An 18,224-nucleotide genomic window follows, 5' to 3' on the forward strand; every position below is an offset into this window, starting at 1 on the left:
GACCTGGAGTTCAAGGTTGTTGTGAGCTGCCATGTGGGAAGCTGGGAATTGAACATGGTTCTCTAGCAGAGCAACAATTGCTTTTAACTGCTGAGACATGTGTCTCTCCATCTCCCATATTCCCCGACAGCACTTTAGTAATACTAAGCACTTCAGATAAAGGATACCGTGTGTGTGTGTGTGTGTGTGTGTGTGTGTGTGTGTGTGTGTGTACACATACTCACTAAAGGAGAAAAGGACTTTAACGTTTAACCTTCCATTGCTCTGTCTCGGCATATTCACTTTTTGTGGTGTTGGGGATGGAAGCCAGGGCCTTGCTAGTTCAGTGAGCCCTAGCTCAGCTCTAGCACCATTCAGTTTATGTCTGTCTGTCTTTTTTTGAGACAAGATTCGGCTGGCCTGGAAGTCACAGAGACCCACCAGCCTCTGCCTCCTAAGTGCTGGGATTAAAGGCATGCGCCACCTCGGCCCACCTCGGTTTATGTTTTTCTTTTCTTTTTATAATTTGTTTATTTTTATTTCATATGCATTTATGTTTTAGCCTGCTGTGTATGTCTGTGTAAAGATGTCGGATCTCCTGAAACTGGAATTACAGGCATTTATGAGCTGCCATGCGGGTGCTGGGAATTGAACTCAGGTCCCTCTGGAAGAGCAGCCAGTGCTCTTAACCACTGAGCCATCTCTCCAGCCCCGGTTTATATCTTTCTAATCCACATGTAGTTTACTTTGCCAATCCAACCTTCTGTTAGGGAAACACTTTTAAGTCCTTTTAAATGGCTGCTGTGATTACATATCAAGCTGGAAGTGGGTCTTTGGGCATATTTGTCCTACAGGTGAGATCTGCAACCCTCAAAAAAAAAAAAATGTACACCCAGGCCAACCCCTCACTGTGGGACTCGGTCTCATGGAGACTACAGTGTGAGAGACACATGCTCATTATTGGTACACATGGTTGTTTCTGGGGCTTATGTCTCTGTGGATATCACTCAGTAAACAGTGATTTAACAGGTCCTACAGCGGGTCCCTTTGGCAGCTGCAGGGCTGTGGCTTGGATGCATCCCCGGAAGGCGAAGGTGGAGTGTTTAAAGGGCTTGTTTTATGCTATTGTGTCACCTCAAGATGGTAGACCCTTTAAGTGTTGGGGCCTGGTGGAAGAAGGTCTTCCAGTCACTGTTAGGGTTACACTTGAGGATATTGGGACCCCAGGCTCTTTCTCTCTTTTGCTTCCTGGTCGGCATGAGGAAAGCAGCTTTGCAGTATCCCACATCCCAGCCTCAAAGCAACGAAGTCCAAGCAGCCAGCCAAAGCAAACGCTCCCTCTTGATAATTACCTCCGGTATTTTGTTACGGTGATCAAAAGCTGACCTGGGAAACCCTGAGATTCCTCCCATGCTCAGTGATTTCCAGGTAGGACAGGCAAGTCAGCTCAGTTGCTGGCTACTTAAAAAAAAAAAAAAAAAACCCAAAAAACTACATTCTTTTGGGATCACAGTGGGTGACAGTTTTGAAAGCGGCTTGTCCGGAAGCCATGGTTGTCTTCCCTTCAACTAACATCTGATGCAACTCCGGTTCCTGTTGCTTTCTGGTGCGGTTCCCTCCCCATTTGTCTGAATCCTGGTTGTTCCGGTTCGCTTTCATGATCCTTCCTATAGATGGGAAAGGCCATGCTTGTGTCTCAAGGCTCAGTTCACATGCTGGGTCTTCTTGGCAGCTGCCTTGGTGGGTAGGGCTTGCCCTGTCTGCTTCTCTGTTGCTGTGATAACTTGGGGAGGAGAGGGTTTATTTCATCTTAATCTTTGTAGCCTATCACTCAGGGAAGCCAAGGTAGGAAATTAAGGCAGGAACTTGAGGCAGGAACCTGGAGGCAGGAACTGAAGCAGAGGCCATGGAGGAGTGCTGCTTACTGGCTTGCTCACCTTAGCTTGCTCACCCTGCATTTTATACAATCCAGGGATAACCTGCCCGCGGGTGGCACCGCCCACATTGGGCTGGGTCCTCCCCCATCAATCGTCAATCAAGAAAATGAATCACGGGCTTGCTACAGGCCAATCTAGTGGGCACAATTCCTTAAGGGACATTCCCTCTTTCAGGTGACTGTAATGTGTGTTTCATTGACAAGAGCTAACCAACACAGAGCCCCATCCTGACTTCTATATAAGCTATAAACACCATTTGGTGACTAAGTGTGAGCTAGGAGGGACATTTCTCATTTAAACCACCACAAGCATTGACCTCTGACCTGTCACGCCTTCCCTGGTAATACTGAAAGGCAAATCAAGGGACCCTGCCCTTCTTTAGCACAGAGATCAATGCTTAGCACATAGCACACTCTAGAACACGGTAGGTACCCGTAAGTATTCCTACCACTATCTCCATTGCTCCATTCTCCTGCCTCCATCTCCTGCATGCCGGGATTACATGGGTGCCACAGGACCCCCCACCCTCTGTCTCCAGTACTGCCGCGGGCTCTGCTGATTTCTGTCCCATAGCCTTGTGGTCAGGAACCGACGAAGTGAGACTTTTTAGGCGCCATCCAAGCTAGTTTTCATAAACTAAGTCAGGTGTGTGTATCAGTTGAGTCAATTGATGACTCCAGTTCTAGATTCTTGGGAGGTAGAAAGTGGCCCCAGGAGAGTGTAGGAATCCTGGTGTGCCACATCCTCCTTGTGGGGAAAGGGTGTTAGCAGATGGGTAGCTAAGAATCTTCTGCCAATGCCTAAGCAAGTCTCTAGTGTGAAGTCACCAATTTGGGTCCCACTGATGTGGACTGTGGGGACCGTGTGTTTGACTCGCTGTTGTGAAGTTGGATGAGCATCGGTCCCTTGTCCAGGGAAGAGGCAGAGGCTAGCCCCAACCTGAGTCATCAGGGGAGAGGTTGACAAGGGTTCAAGACAGGGATGTGAACAGGGCTTAGAATGATGTGGGGCCCCGAGGTTGGCAATAGAGGGAGCTGTCACCACTTTGCAGAGTGGGGCTGGGCTGGGGTTTTTTGGTCTGTGACCAGTGGGAAGTCCCCTGAAGAGTAAATATCCAGGGTCTAAGGTCTCTGTGTCCCCTGCTGGCCACACTCAGCAGGAAGCTAGACACCACAGATACCCACCAACATTCGGGACTTTTTCCAATCGGGAAATAAAGACCTGTGGGCTTTCTCTCAGCAACTATTGAGTGCTTTCTTCCTGTCTGTGTCTCCTCTGATAAACTGTGTCACCTTCGCTTCTGAAATCTTCCAGGTGTGGCTGTGCATACCTCAAATCCTAGTACTGGAGAGGTGGAGACAGGAAAATTGTGAGTTTTAGGCTAGCCTGGGCTACCTGGGTAGATCTTGTCTCAACAAACAGCAAACAGAAAAGAAAGTGTCCATGAACAATGACTCCCCAGGACATCCCATTCCTCACATCCCTAAGCAACCATCACTGCTCTCGGTGTCCAAAGATGTGCTTCCTCTGGTGAATCCTTCGTATAAATGCATGATATGCCATTCCTCATTTTCTTCCTAGTTTCTTTCACTTAGCATAACGTTTTCAAGTTTGATCCATTTTGTGTATAAATCAGTTGTTCATTCCCTTTTGATGGCCAAATAATACCACGGCCTGAGCATACCACATTGCATTTAATCTATTCATCTAGGATGCACATTTGGGTGTTTGCACCTGTTGAAGTATGTTGCTATGAATGTATGAATGTCTGTGCACGAGTTTTTTTCCGTATCTTTTTTTTTTTTTTTTTTTTGGTTTTTCGAGACAGGGTTTCTCTGTGTAGCTTTGTGCCTTTCCTGGAACTCACTTTATATCCCAGGCTGTCCTCAAACTCACAGAGATCTGCCTGGCTCTGCCTCCTGAGTGCTGGGATTAAAGGCGTGCGCCACTACCACCTGGCCCTGTATCTTTTCATTGGTAGTTTCAAATATTTACATAGTGAGCTTTAGGCATTTTTTCACCCCCTGTTCTCCTCCCTCATTCCCCTCCCTCTCCCACTGACACCCTTCTTCTCAACAAGGTCTCCTCCCATCTCCAGGTCTTCTTGAAATCCATGGTCTACTGAATTTAATTAGACTGACCAGCCCGAGTGTGGGCGGGAAGCTTCTCAGTGGAGCAATGGCAGGCTATCTGTGGCTACACCACTGGAGACAGTGATGCCTTCCCACAAGCATCCATCTTCAGGAGTCCCTCTGGGATGAGTGGGGACCCCCAAGTCCCTTCCCCATCCATGATGAAACGTTGATGGGCCCAGTCTTGCCAGGAGTCCGACGGCCATGTCATGCCCACAAGACATCTTTTTGATACACATTCTCTCATCCCCAGCTCTTACATTCTTTCTGACCCCCTTTGGTGATGTCTCCTGGGCCTTTGAGGAGTTGTGATATGTGTCCCCATGGGTGGGGGGGGGGTAAGCACGCCACCATCACTTATTTTCAGTGTTTTAACCTCTAGGGCAATAATGGCATGAACACTATGCCAGCAACCAACCACTTTACAATTGCATTTGAGGCCTGTCCCACCGGAGGGAACACTTGTCTGGTTCTGGTAAATTGGATCAAGAACCCTTTTCTGGGGAGACCAAGATGGAACCTATTATTCCTGTTTTGCTAAATAGTCATGTTATCAAACTGCCTTCTAACCACTTGGGTTTATACTAATTGATTGGCGCTGCATGCCTCCAGACTTCATCAATCTTCTCACTGGGGCAGGCGGTGTTTACTGGGCGCCAGTTTTTGATGTTTGGGGCGTGCGCTCGCTCACTCGCTTGCTTGCTAGTTCTATCTCCTCCCCCATACTCAGCCCCGAGAGAGCCTCATTGTCCTGGCTAGTTCTTAGGAATCCGATTCTCAGTAGGGATCTATCTCTCTCTGGGTGCCTATGTGGGGCCTCTTCCCGGGCTGCCATAGCCCATGTTTCCCCAGACTGCACCTGCTCTTCAGGAGAGAGGTAATAAGAGCTTCTCCCCCCCACCCACTGCCCCTGGTGGCGCTGGAACTTCCCACGGGAAAGGGACACAGCAGTGGCTCGTAGCACAGGGCACTGGGGGTGTGTGCACATGAATGCATGAGTGAGAAAACTAGTCTATCCACAGCTCTGTCTGGAACAGGGGGAGACGGAGGTGTGAGCCAAGCAGACGAATAGGCTGCTTCCAAATAGGGAAGGATAATAAGCCTCTGGATTTTCTTATCCATCTACCTACCGACTACCTACCTACTGACCTACCTACCTCACACTTTTTATCATTTATCAATTATTTACCTATCAATCATCTACCTGTCATTTATCTATTCCTATTAATAAACTTTTTAATTTTGGTATAGAGAGTGGTACTTACCTTCAGGGCCAAAATTCAATTCATCCCACCTCCTCATCCCCAGACAGGGTCTTATGTTGTCACATGGACTCGCCTGTAACTTCCTAGTTTCTGGGACTGGCCAAGGATGACCTTGTACTCCTGATCCTCCTGCCTCCGCCATCCAAGGCATGCAAGACCATGTATGATTTCCTGCAGTGCTGGGGATGGAACCAGAGGTTTCTTGCATGCTAGTCTACACAGAGTTTCTCTATGTAGCTCTGGCTATCCAGGAACTCACTGTGTAGACCAGGCTGGCCTTGAACTGCCTGCCTCTGCCTCTCCAAGTCCAGGGATCAAAGGCGTGTGCTCCCATGCCTGGCTCAAATTCTGTTTCTAGTCACAGATGATGCCCACGCAAATGTACAGGTCTGAAAGCAGGTGTGTGTGTGTGTGGGGGGTATGGTATGTGCACTCAAGTAAGGAAGGCAGTTACTGCCGCATGGACAGAGCCTCTGGAACTGTGAGAAGAGCCAGGCCTGGCTTGGGGAGCCCTTTCCTTTCCAATCAGAGCTTTGTGTTGCAAATCCCCCTCTCCCCCTCCCCTTCTGCACTGACATCACCCTGGAAGCCAGACTGCACTGACAGAAAAACAAATCTTTATTTCCCCAGGTTGGCGAAACCCTGTGTCCTTGGAGGAAGCTGGTTCCCGTTTTCCTGAGTGGGGGGAGCCCGGAGCTTGGAAGGAAGCGGAGTGGAAAGGCCCACCCAGAGCTGATGGTGGAAACACGGACTGAGGAAGCCCCTCGGGAAGTCCAGCTGCAGAGATAGCCACCCCAATGCTATTTACATATAGCTATATATATATATACATACACACAAAAAGAAAATACAAAATTCCGTATCTGTGCATGCCTGCGGGAGATGTGGTCCCTCCCCTTTCCGCACCTTGCAATGTGAACTTTGAGACTTTGTAACGTCCAGGGCAGCAGGGGAGAGAGATGCTTGCTGCTGTGTGGGGGCTGAAAAAACTCACATGGACTGGTGGGATCAGCCTCAGCATGGACCAAGCGCCCAGGACAGATGCTGGCATGAAGTAGTGAGAGCGCCCACCAAAGGCGAGATGGACGAAGACAGGGGGGATGTGGGGCCCTTTTGGTTGGGGGCAGCCTCCATTTCTTGACATGTCCCATCCTCTCTCTCTCTCTGTCCCTGTCTAGACAGCTCTCTAGATTCTCATGGTCGGTCACAGCCAGAGAAACGGGGATGTCATTTTCTTTTCCTACCTATCTGGTGTGTGTGGTGCTTCACTTCAAATTTTCTTGGTGCTAAGTGTGTCCTTGGCATGGCCAGAGTCTTAGTGACAGACCCGGACAACGGCCGGGGGGGATGACAGGTTTCTATTTTGCTCTTTGGATATACTCTTTTTTTTTAAGGGCCAAGTGACAAAAGTACCACTGGAGAGTCTCTCTATGCGGGGGAGGGGGGAATGCTCCCTGGGGCTTAGGAGCCACCCCCCTGGGGGCCTGGGAGGGAGGAGGGGTAAGCCAGGAGATGGCAGTCCCCCGGCCCCCTGCAGCAGTACCCTGAGAGACTGCTGTGGCCTCCCCCACTTCCTGAGGGGATTCAGGGCTTAGGTTTTTATAGATTAAAGAGCCAAGAAACGGCTACATTCTGATGGAGCGTGATTTATAAGCAGGGGATGTTAGGGGAGGGGGAGGCGGACCTTTTAAATGAAATGTCCAATTCCCCTGCTCCCCAAATACACATAGGATAAGCTACTGTTTTCAGAAGTTTCTAGAAGGGCTAATATAAATATACATATAAATACATATATATATATATATGTAAAATGAAGCTGTGCGCCTGACTGATATTTGGCTGCAAAGGCTTACTGCTTCAGAAGTGATGATTTAATTTTTGCTTTCATTAAAAAAATTTTTTTTTTCCCAACAGAAACAGGTATTATTCCTCTGCACGGATACTTTATTACCTCCGTGGCAGTCTTCGTGGCTGAGATGGTGAGGGAGCCTGCTGTGGGCTCAGTGAGACAGTTAGTCTGAGTTTTGATTTTTTTTCCCTTTTTAAATTTCGGAGACAAGGTCTGGCCCTGGAGCCCAGGCTGACCTCCGTCCTTGAGCCTCCTGTCTTGACATCGGGCATTTGGGACACTGCCTGCCAGGGGACAGTCACTTTCCCCTGGCTGGATCTGCAGGTCACTTGTCTGGTGCCTGGGGATCAGGGGGTCTGCTAGGAAGCATTAGTTATTAGGGTGCACAGGGCTACAAGGGAAATGGTCCCGCCAACTATGCCGAGCGTGACCAGGTCCTAAAGTGCGCACTCTCCCAGTTTGTTCCCCCCCCCTTCTCCATATTGAATCCATGCCTTATATTTCTCTAAATATCCTATTAAAGAAAACGCAACTGAGAACTCAATGCCCTCCCCACCCCACCCCACCCCCTTTAGCTGCCAGAACTGAACTCAGCAAAGGAAAATAAATAGCTTATTTGGCAGGGAGGCAGCAGGCAGCAGGCCGTGCCCTCGCCAAGCCGGAATGACATAGAATGATCTGGAAAACACTCTCTGTTTGTATTTAGTCCCTTTCCTAGCAAGGAACAGAGCCCTTGCAAAGCATTGTATTTCCAGGGAAGGTGCTTGCTATGGTGGAAATCACAGAATGTCAGCCCCTTTAAAGAGATATTGTCAAGATGGCAGTGGGGACATGCTGACCCCGGAGAAACCCAGCGCGAGGGTGAGAGGTCAGAGAATACCTCCCTTTTTGTGTTTTGTTTTTGAGCCTGACATTGCCTGTTAGCGGACGGACGATATCTCCCTGGAGGATGTGAACTCCAAACACAGGGGTTGGCATATCCGGTGGTTTTCATTTCAATGAAGCTGTGTTGCTGAGAGAACCCGGGCACCCATGACCTCCCGATGGAGCTTTTCAGCCAAGTCCTCTGTAAATACTCTCCTGTAGTAATGGAAACCACATATTTATCGGATCTGGGGGGTGGGGTGGGGAGGCTTGGCTCGCACGCCGCCGCTGCCGCCGCCGCCGCCTTTCATTTGAGTGCGCTTCTTCTCCACTGCCCCGAATTTGATGGGGGTTGTTTTTAAATGCTGTTTTTATATGAGGTTTGACTTCTTGATGGACATTTGTATTAGGATACTGAAGCATGCATGCTAGCTGTGTCTCTCTCCTCTCCACTGTCTCTGATGTGGTGTTACTTGGACTGCATGAGATAGGGAGATGGGCTTTCTGTTGACGGTGTTACTACAAAAAGAAAAAAAAAAAACAGAACAAAAAAAAAACAAAAACCCAAAACTTCCACAGTGTGTGAAGTGCTGGCACCATCCCTCCCTTTATCCCCTGCTTCCCCTGGCTGCCAAGGAGCATTGATTTTGATTTGCCTCTCCACAGAGTCTGTGAAGAGGGAAAGAGAGGGAGAGAGGCTTTGAAATACATTTTAAAAAGACCTCATGCTGGGTTTCAGCAATGTGTGGGTGTGTGTGGGGGGGGTATGTGTCCATGCAAAGCCTAGGAGGCCTCTGAGATCATTGCTAGGGAGCTGACTGTGTGAGGAGATGAGGCACACTATCTGCCACCTGGGTCCAAAAGCCGCTGCCTGCTCTCTGAGGGTGAGGGCCCTGGGGTCTGTGCGACTGAAGCCTTCCTGAGTAGGTCCACTCCCTTCTCGAAGCTTCTCTCCTTTGCCTCATCCTCAACAGGCAAGAGCTCTGTTCAAGTTTGGGGTTCCATCTCCCTTGGCCTAGATGGAGTCTGAGCCAGAGTTCGTTTGGAGAGCGCAGTAAGGGCAGTGTCCTGGGCCAGGAGGGCACCCCCCCAGCCCCCCCCCCCGAACACTTCCTGTCACCATTCCCCCAGCATCATCGTCGTTGTTGGTCATACTTCTTCCTCAGCTCTGTGGATAGCCTTGCTCTGTTTCTACTGTGTTGAGGGATGGTGACTTAAACATACTGTCGCAGAATAAAGAGGACGTGAATGCCCCGATGCCACATCACACAGCTGAGCTCATGTCTCGTGTGTGCACCTGACTCTATGGTCACGTCTCTGAAATGGACCACGTGTCCCTTTCCTAACCGAGAACTGAGGGAGGAAGCACCCTGCATGCGTACCTTTGGGAGACACTGAGTCACTACCGTGGACTATTTATGTTTGTTGTTACCGGTTTTTTGAGACATGGAGCCCAGACTGGTCTTGAACTCACTATACAGTGGAGGCTAACCCTATACTCCTGATCCTCCTGCCTCTGCCTCTGCCTCCTGATTACAGGTGTGGGCCACCATACCTGGCTTGTGCTGCGGACTGTTTGAATGTCCAGAGTGAACGGTTAGAAGCTGCGGTGACCCGCAACACAGGTTCTCTTCTGTGTTCATACTATTTTCTTTTCTGAGCCTGAAGTCAAATTGGGGGAAACCAGGGGGTCAGAAGTCAGTGGAGGATTTGGGGAGGCAGGGGTGGAGGGAAAGCGGATTATTCCCACTCGAGCTGATCAGAAGCCCCACAAAGAGGGCACGCTGACATCACAGTGTCTTTTGAAAGCGTTAGCCAAAAGTTTATCTTTCTAAACGTTTTAATCGATTCAGTTGACACCTGTTTATTGAGCAGCTACAGCGTGCCAGCCGGAGACCTCCACCTCGGGACAAACTTAGTTATGGTACAGCAACAGTCCTCTTGGAGACCAGATGCCGTGAAATGTCCCTTTTCAGTCTGGCTCATAATTTATAACAGATCTGCCGGGTCACCATTGTGACCCCACGCCTTGCTGGCAGATTGCTATATAGTATTTTTCTGCATGCCACGCTCTGGGCTGAATGCAATTAAAAAGCTTGCTACGCTGTCTCCTCAGCGGGAAGATGGGTCCTTTTGTACAATAATCAAAGACCCCTTCACAGAGTGAGTACCGCCGCTGCCGAGCGCAGCACGAGGTGCTTTCCAAGGCTTTTCCTGAGAGATTCCTGCCCTAGTGCTAGTACCATTGATCCCATTTTACAGGTGAGGAAGCCGGAGGCAGCCGACGGCAAGGTGGCTGAGCCAAGGTTTGCATTTGAGTCTGTGTGATCCCCCCAAGCCAGTGAGGTACCTGTATTATATCAAGGGGCTCTGATGTTGCTCATTTAAAAGCAAGCATTGTGTTTGATAGCAAGGTTTTCTAGCTTGAGGGCAGATGGGCAAGGACACACCTGTGGGCCACCACGGAGTGTCTCGTAAGCTCAATGGGAAGAACACCTTATTTGGGGACACTTGAGAGCAGGATGGATGACTTCAGGGGTTGCCCTCAGTTTCAATAAACTCCCGGGGGCGTAAGGGCTTGTCTAAGGTGCAAATGGCCTGTCCCACTCACTTCCTAGGCTGTGGGATGTTTTTCTTACCTCTCTCATCTGTCTTCTCCCCCGAACCCCAGACCCCCGAGGTCTTTGCACTAGAAGAGTCAAGGAGCCCATATACATGGCAGAGGTGGCTGTGAGGGCATTTGGAACCTGGGGGAGAGGCAGTTAACTTGGGGGACATTCTGTCTGGGTCCCGACATTGTTGCCTTGTGCTCTTTTGTAAGGGGAATTTCCTACCTGGACGCTTTGTACATATTTGTTACACTTTTATTAAAAAATTGATTGTGCACCTCTCATGAAGGCCTTTGTGTGTTCATTTCCTCTGGGAAGGTGGGGCCTCAGAGACCACGAGAGGACCATGGTTGCACAGTGACAGATGATTCCTGACCTGCACAGGCCCCCTTCAGCCTGCCAGAGAGCGGAAGGCCACACCCTTATCCTCCCATTTGTGTGTGTGTGTGTGTGTGTGTGTGTGTGTGTGTGTGCTCATGTGTGCTTGCACATGGAGGTGAGAGGTCAACCTCAGGAGCTGTCCACTTGTTTTGTTTTAGACAGGATCTCACTGTGTAGCCCTGGATAACTTGTAACTCAATAAGTTGACCAGGCACTCAGAGGTCCATCCGTCTCTGCTGGGATTAAAAGTATGTGCCACTGTGCCCAGCTCCACCTTGTCTTTGGAAACTGGGTCTCTTCATTGACCTGCAGCTTGCTGAGGCAGCCAGGCTAGGTGGCTAGCAAGTCCCTTAGGGGCACAACTGTCACCTGATGCTATTAATTTACACAGAGGTTTCCACCCCTGTCTAGATCCCTGGCAAGCTCTGTATTTACTTCTCTAAATTAGTTTGGTTTGTGAGATAGAGTTCACTATAAATCCTCCTCTCAGTCTCACTATAGTTGTGAACCGTGACCACCAATTCCACACCCCCATCCAGCGGTGGGGTGTGCTGTGATGGCACCCCTTTCCTGATCACCAATTCCACACCCCCACTCAGTAGTGGGGTGTGCTGTGACAGCACCTGGCCAGCAGTGAGATGTGGGGCCTCCAGAGTGACAGGCCAAAGTGCCCCGAAGGTCCCCTCAATTCAGAGTCAAGGATCCCCTGGTGTGTTTTTGTGGGTACTCAAGTCAGAGTGGGGTAGTCTCAGACACAGCCTATGCTACGTGCCTCCCTTGGGCTGTCCCTGGAGACCGTCTCCCCAGAAGTAACGGTCCAGCGTGGCTCCCCCTCACCTCTACTCTTGTGTGTATGTGCACACATGTCGATAGGGAGGCCAGAGGTCAACACTCAGTGTCTTCATGTGTCTCTCTCCACTTCACTTTTGGAGGCAGGATCTCTGAATTCGGAGCTAGGCTGGCTGGCCCCAGGAATCTGCCTGTCTTCCTCGCCCCCACAGATTTGCTGCCACACCTGGCTTTTTACAGGGGTACATGGGCTCTCGGGATCCAAACTCGGGTCCTCATGCTTCTGTGGCAAGCATCCTCCCTACGGAGGCCCACTTTCTCTTCTTCCTTTCTTGGCTTCTCTAGGGAGAATCACCCGCTGCATCTCCACGGGTGCTGCATGCCCCGAAACAGGTCTATCTGGCTTCAGGAGGCAGACTGACCCACGAATACAAGTTGCATCCACAGGGGAGGTTTATTGGCAGAACGGTCTCAAAGACACCAACGATAGCCGCATGTCCCAAAGGAAAGCACCACAGACCTCAGGGCTGCTGCCCATTTTGTCCTTAGCATCGGGAAGTTCCCAAGGCTCCACACCTGTGTGTCATTCCCTTTGGAAAATGCTGGCCCTGTTAACCTCTGTCCAAGGCAGGTTTTTCTTCTTTCCACACACCTCTTGAAGACTTATTTTGTTTTAAATTACGTGTGTGCATGTGCCTCCCCCCTCCCCCAACATACACACACTTGTACACGCCATATGTGTGTCGGTGCCTGTGGAGGCCAGAAGAGAGCTTCCAATTCCCTGGAGTTAACCGTGGTGAGCCCCTCGGTGTGAGTGCTGGGAACTGCACTCGGGCCTGGGGAGAGCAGTAAGCATTCTTAACCACTCTGCCCTCTCTCCGGCCCTCCCTACATCCATCATTCCCAGGTTCTTCTGCACAAACAAGACGCTGGGGACTCAGTGCCATCTGAGCCTGTGACCCACAAAATACTGGGGGCCAGATACAGAACCCCTCAATACAAAGGACTCACGTGCCAACACAGACGAAGACTGTGGCAGGGTTCTCCAGGGGACACCTTCCCATAGCTCAGTGTGTGGGAAACTCTGCCTTTGCTAGGGCAGAAGAGGAGTCATCTAACCTGGAAGAAAACCCCTGATGGGATATATGAGCAAATAAGATCCTAGACTATATCATCTCACTGTCTCTAGGGGATGCCCCGACCTGTGGCATTCTTTATATGGCAGGTGTATAGTTTATATTTACACAGCGTTAGAAAAGTAATGGGGGTGGGTGGTAAAACCATTGGAGCACTCACCAGTGACCCACCCGTTAGTTTACATTTTCTCTCCCTTTTAAAGTCTCATGTAGCCCAGGCTATCCTGGAACTTGCTTTGTAGCCAAGGAATGACCCTGAACTTCTTATCCTCCTGCCTCTACTTCCCAGGGCTGGCATGACAGGTGTGCACAGCCATGCCTAGTTTATGTGGTGCCGGGCATGGAACTCGGGGCTTCCTGCATGCTAGACAAGCACTCTACTCACTGAACTACACCTGAAGACCTGTTGGCTTTCTTGGTCCCAGCATGTAACATGCTAGGTTTTGTAGCCCCACTGATGGCTACGGGGTATAGGGACATTGCAGAGTCGTGCAGAGCTGCGAGTCGCCTTTCCCAAGCCCGAATTCCAATGGCTGCCTCTGCTCTACCCGACACTACACTTCTGTGAGTCTCCCCCAGCTCCAACCCCTCCACAACGCAGACAAAGCGATCTCTCTGATAAAAAAACAACTTGCAGGCTGCTCTACTGCTCTCCCTAGGTACCCCCCCAGGCCAGAGAGAACAGAAGGACCCATCCTCCCTTTCCTCTTAGAACATCCAGACAACGAGATTGTTTAACATCACGGCTATTGCCATAGTAACAGAGCTTAAAGAATGCCGTGGCCTCCTGGAAAGGGTGTCTTGCTGGTACCAGGAAAGAACCAAGGAGACCAAGCAAAGGAAGAAGTCCAGGAGAAGGGGTGCCCAGGGAGGGGCATGAGTCCTGAATCTACTGTGGGGGAGGGAGACGGCAGTGAGGCCCCCATCTCCCCCGGGGCATGTATGCTAATCTGCCCACTAGCCGTACACAGTTTTCTCAAATGTGGCTGGGGCCAGCCTGTTGTGAGGATGTCGACAATGAGAGAACAGAGTTGGGAGAGGGTGAAGGCAGGCTTCCTGGGTGGTCACCTGTGCTATCCTAACCCATGTTTCCAAGCAGAGAGTTTCCCGACGGGAGAAGCAGCTGTGTCTTAGAGACTTGCGTGGAGCGCACCTGGGTGCCTGCTCCCATCGTTCCCTGTGGTCCCTCTCCGGCGTTCGGTTAAAGATATAAAGCAGTCTTTTAGAGACTCTGGAAGGCCTGTTGTTTCTCAGAGCTAATTAACTCACTAGAGAGAGGGAAGGAAAAATGGACTGAGTGCTCCTGAGCCGAGTGCCATCTATGATTGAACTGTTAGCTCCCAAGGCTCCCAGGAGGGGTAGCCATGTCCACCAGAGCTTTGCACCAGGCCTGAGCTGTCAGTGAGGGACAGTGCAGAAGAGAAGGAGGAGAGGAGAGATGACAGAGGCCCGGTAGCATGCACTTCTGGACCCTTTTGAGATGGACTGTCCCTGGCAGAGCCCACGAAACAAGGACTCAGGAAGGTCAAGTCTTTCCACGGCTCCCACCATTTGACCTCAGGAGCCAGTATTCAGAGCCTGCCACAGTCTGCCTCTGCTGTGTGCCCAGGCCACTGATCCTCAGCCAGTGAGGGGAAAGGAGAACAGCCTCTGTGCTGTTCCCTGTAACTTGCAGTAACAAACAACACCAGGCAGAGCCGGAGACCCATCGGCCTGTGCTAGCTGGGTGACCGCACCTCGCTTCTTATCTCGGAGACCTCCTGGAGGTGGGTGAAGCCTGGTGCTCACGTGTTGAACTTTCTCCCCAGTGGCTCTCATTTGCAGACCTGGGTCACGTGCCGAGAGGCTGAACTCTTTCAGCTCATACCGGTTTGTAGCATCCAGTACCAGCTGCTGGGAGCAGTTAAATAAGGGGAGATTGTGTAAGGGCAGTTCCTCCATTTCGAGGGGATGGACCACCTACCTGCAGGGAAGCCACACCTGAGTGAGGAGGGCTTCCTTTTCTGGTGGGGCAGGATGCACACACTGCACCAGGGTGATGAGAAATTTGTCGGTGGGGAGGCCCTGGGGCCATCAGGTAGAGGTGGTGGAAGGCAGGAGAAAGCGCTGGAGGTTGTTTCCCAGGAATCCTCGGGGCTGGGCTCAGCTGTGCCGGGCCCTCTGGCATCTCCAGACACTTGTGTTCAGCTTAGTACACCTGCAAGTGTGCAGACGTGGCCCCATCCTTCCAGCAGCGCAGGGTATCCACGGCAACCGAGCGGCAGAGCGGGCAGGTGCGCTCCCGGTCCAGCCACAGGCAGAGGCACTCCTCACAGAACACGTGCTGTGGCGGGGACAGCGGCAGGAATGAGTGTGATCAGGAGCTTGGGGGCAGCAGCAAACTAAACAGGCCATCCATGCCCTCCAGGAGGGGAGACAATGGGCCCACCATGTCTAAAATAGAAATGTCAGTAGCTGGCTGTTCTGGCTGGAAGGCAGAGGTGGGGCCTGGGGAAACAGCCTTGTGAAAGTAGCTCCTTCTGTGGGAGGGTGGAGTTGGCTGGGGATTCGGCACACCTTATCAGCATGTGCAAAGGTCCTGAGGCCAGGATGTGTGGCTGAGTGGAGGGGCAGGGGGATGCTGAGGCAGACAGACACACAGAAAAAAATGAATATGAGGTCAGGGGGCTGATGAGGGGCATAGACTGTACAGGACCCTGTGAGCCATGTGAGGATTGGACAATTCTCTTTTTGGTGGACATCATCTTTCTTTGAGACAGGGCCTGGAACTCACTATAAAGCCAAAGTTGGCCTTGAATTCTTGTTGAGCTTCCTGCCTCAGCATCCAGATGCTGGCATTGCAGGCATGAGACACAAGGCCTAGTTTGGCTTTCATTCTGGGAGAAGCAAGGAGCCACGACGGTAAGGTTCTGAGCAGAGGAGTGACCTGATAGGATTTCCTTAAAAAAAAAAAAGGATAGGACCTCATTCAGGCTGCCATCAAACTTGCCATGTAGCCGAGGATGACCTTGAACTGCTGACTCCCCTACCTGTACCCCCCCTAGTGCTGAGGTGACAGGTGTGTGTGTGTCCCCACTGGGGACTGACCTCAGCCCTTTGTACATGTCAGGAGAGAACTCGGCCACATGAGCTTACATTCCCAGCATACGGTTTATAATTTGATAAATTTAAACGACCCATTGGCTTGTTAGGCTGAGAACACGCTGGTCCACACATGTCCCCGTACAGGCCATATTTCTTAACTTCCTTGTGACTCACTTTCTTCATCTGTAAAATGGGAGTAGTAACCCTGTCTTGGCATGCTTAGCAGACATGTGAAAATGGTTTAGACAGGACAGCCAAACACACGTTGTTTTTTTCCCACTGGCTTCTGAATATCAGACGTCTATGTCCATGATGGCATAGCCTTGATGAGCTCTGTCACCGTGTCTGAGAAATGAATGTGGATCAGGACAGAGACTCACGGGCACTAGAGTGAGGAAGACTCTGTGTCTGCCTCCTCAGCAGAGAATTGACAGAGTCCGGGGCCAAGGGAAGGCATTCAAGGAACCAGGTCTGCCCAGAGCACTAGCTGAGGAGTTCACGAGCCTCAGCCTGCTTCTGTCCATCTCTGCAGGGGAGGAGGCATCGGGAGGACCAGATGGAGTTTTTTTCCCAGCTGGGGTCATCTTGGCAGGACTGCAGCCGCTGCTGCTGGAGTGTTCTCTTCTCCAGTGGCTCACTGATTGTGGAGTTGGGCGAGGAGCCCTGGGGATTACGCTCATACACTAGATACCTGGATCACATCTACGATCTCTACACACTGTGCTCTGAGACTCAGAGGAGACATCACATGGCTGGATAAACCACAGACGCCAGCCCTGTGTGAGGGAAGAGGCTGTGAAGGCAGAAGGGCATCTCTTGTCCCAGGACTTATGCATGAACTGAGGATGGAGGGGGAGGTGAGCCTGGACAAAGCAGACAGACCCAGGTGGGTCCAGCAGGTGAGTCAGGAACATTCCCAATGTCCCTTCACTGCATAATTTGATCATTAAGAGATGGGTCAAGACTCAGAAAGGGGAAGACGCAGGCCCATGGACATACAGCAGCCAGACAGAGGGCTGGAATTCATAGGCAGCTGTCTATCGTGACCTTTTCCTCCTAGGATTCACCTCCTTGAGGACCCCTACCCAGGGTGCATTGCTTCTACCAAGGACAATACAGTAATGGGAGTCACTTCTGGATTGGATTATAAAAACTATGACTTTCACCCTGCTCACATTCTCTGAGAGTCTCATAGGCTTGCTCCAACAATACCAGCTAGACAAGGAAGCCAGGGCAGCTTCTGGCCACGACAGCCATGAACAAACATCAGTCATGTAGGCCACGAGGAACTGAAACCAGCTCACAACTCTACCCTAAAGCTTGGAAGCGGCTGCTCCCTCAGGTGAGCCCCGAGACCCTCCATGTTAACCATATGAGTCACCTCAAAGCAGAGGGCACAGCTAATCTGTGTTAGTTCGTGGTCCGTGGGAACTATGAGGTCACAGATGTTTGTTGCTAAGCTCTGGAATGATTTGTTACATAGCAGTGGTAGCCGATACAGAGTGCCGGACTCTAGCAAAATCATCACTTGTTATGTGCTATTATGTATAGTGTGCACACTGGGAGGGCCTGGGACATGAGGACAGAAATGATTGGTTCTGTGAAAACTTGGCTGAAAATGTGGCTATTATAAAACAAGAAACACACACATACATATCAACCAACCAACCAGTATCAATCAATCAATTTCAGAACAGCCAGGGCTACACAGAGAAACCCTGTCTCAAAAAACAAAACAACAAAAAAACCAAAAAGGAAGTACTCAGCGTGTAAGAGAGAGGATGCAGCAGTCACAGGCAGGTGTGCAGAGCCTGGATCCCAGCTCAGCTCGTCCCTCGCCCTGAGGAGGCCATTGTAGCTAGAGTTTTCCTGCCTGGCCCACAGTCAGGACAAATCTTTGTCACCCGCCAGTCCCACAGCTGCTCAGACTCAACCAAGTAAACACAGAGACTTATATTGCTTACAAACTGTATGGCCATACCAGGCTTCTTGCTAACTGTTCTTATATATTAAATTAATCCATTTCTATAAATCTATACCTTGCCACGTGGCTCGTGGCTTACCGGCATCTTCACATGCTGTTTGTCATCGTGGCAGCTGGCAGTGACTCTGACTCAGCCTTCCACTTCCCAGCTTTATTCTCCTCCTTGTCCCGCCTATACTTCCTCCTGCCTGACTACTGGCCAATCAGTGTTTTAT

The 18,224-nt window shown here is 50.7% G+C and overlaps 1 protein-coding gene across 1 annotated transcript in view; it reads right to left on the reverse strand.

Annotated features, from left to right (window-relative positions):
- Nucleotides 1-14,003: 14,003 nt before the first annotated feature.
- Rnft2 (ring finger protein, transmembrane 2) overlaps nucleotides 14,004-18,224 on the reverse strand; it is a 56,046-nt gene continuing 51,825 nt past the window's right edge. Inside the window, exon 10 of the mRNA XM_059249167.1 lies at nucleotides 14,004-15,264. Coding sequence (XP_059105150.1) covers nucleotides 15,130-15,264 — 135 coding nt within the window. The 3' untranslated portion in view covers nucleotides 14,004-15,129. The remainder of the gene's footprint in view (nucleotides 15,265-18,224) is intronic.

The sequence above is a fragment of the Peromyscus eremicus genome, chromosome 23, assembly GCF_949786415.1.
Source record: "Peromyscus eremicus chromosome 23, PerEre_H2_v1, whole genome shotgun sequence".
Taxonomy (NCBI): Eukaryota; Metazoa; Chordata; class Mammalia; order Rodentia; family Cricetidae; genus Peromyscus; species Peromyscus eremicus.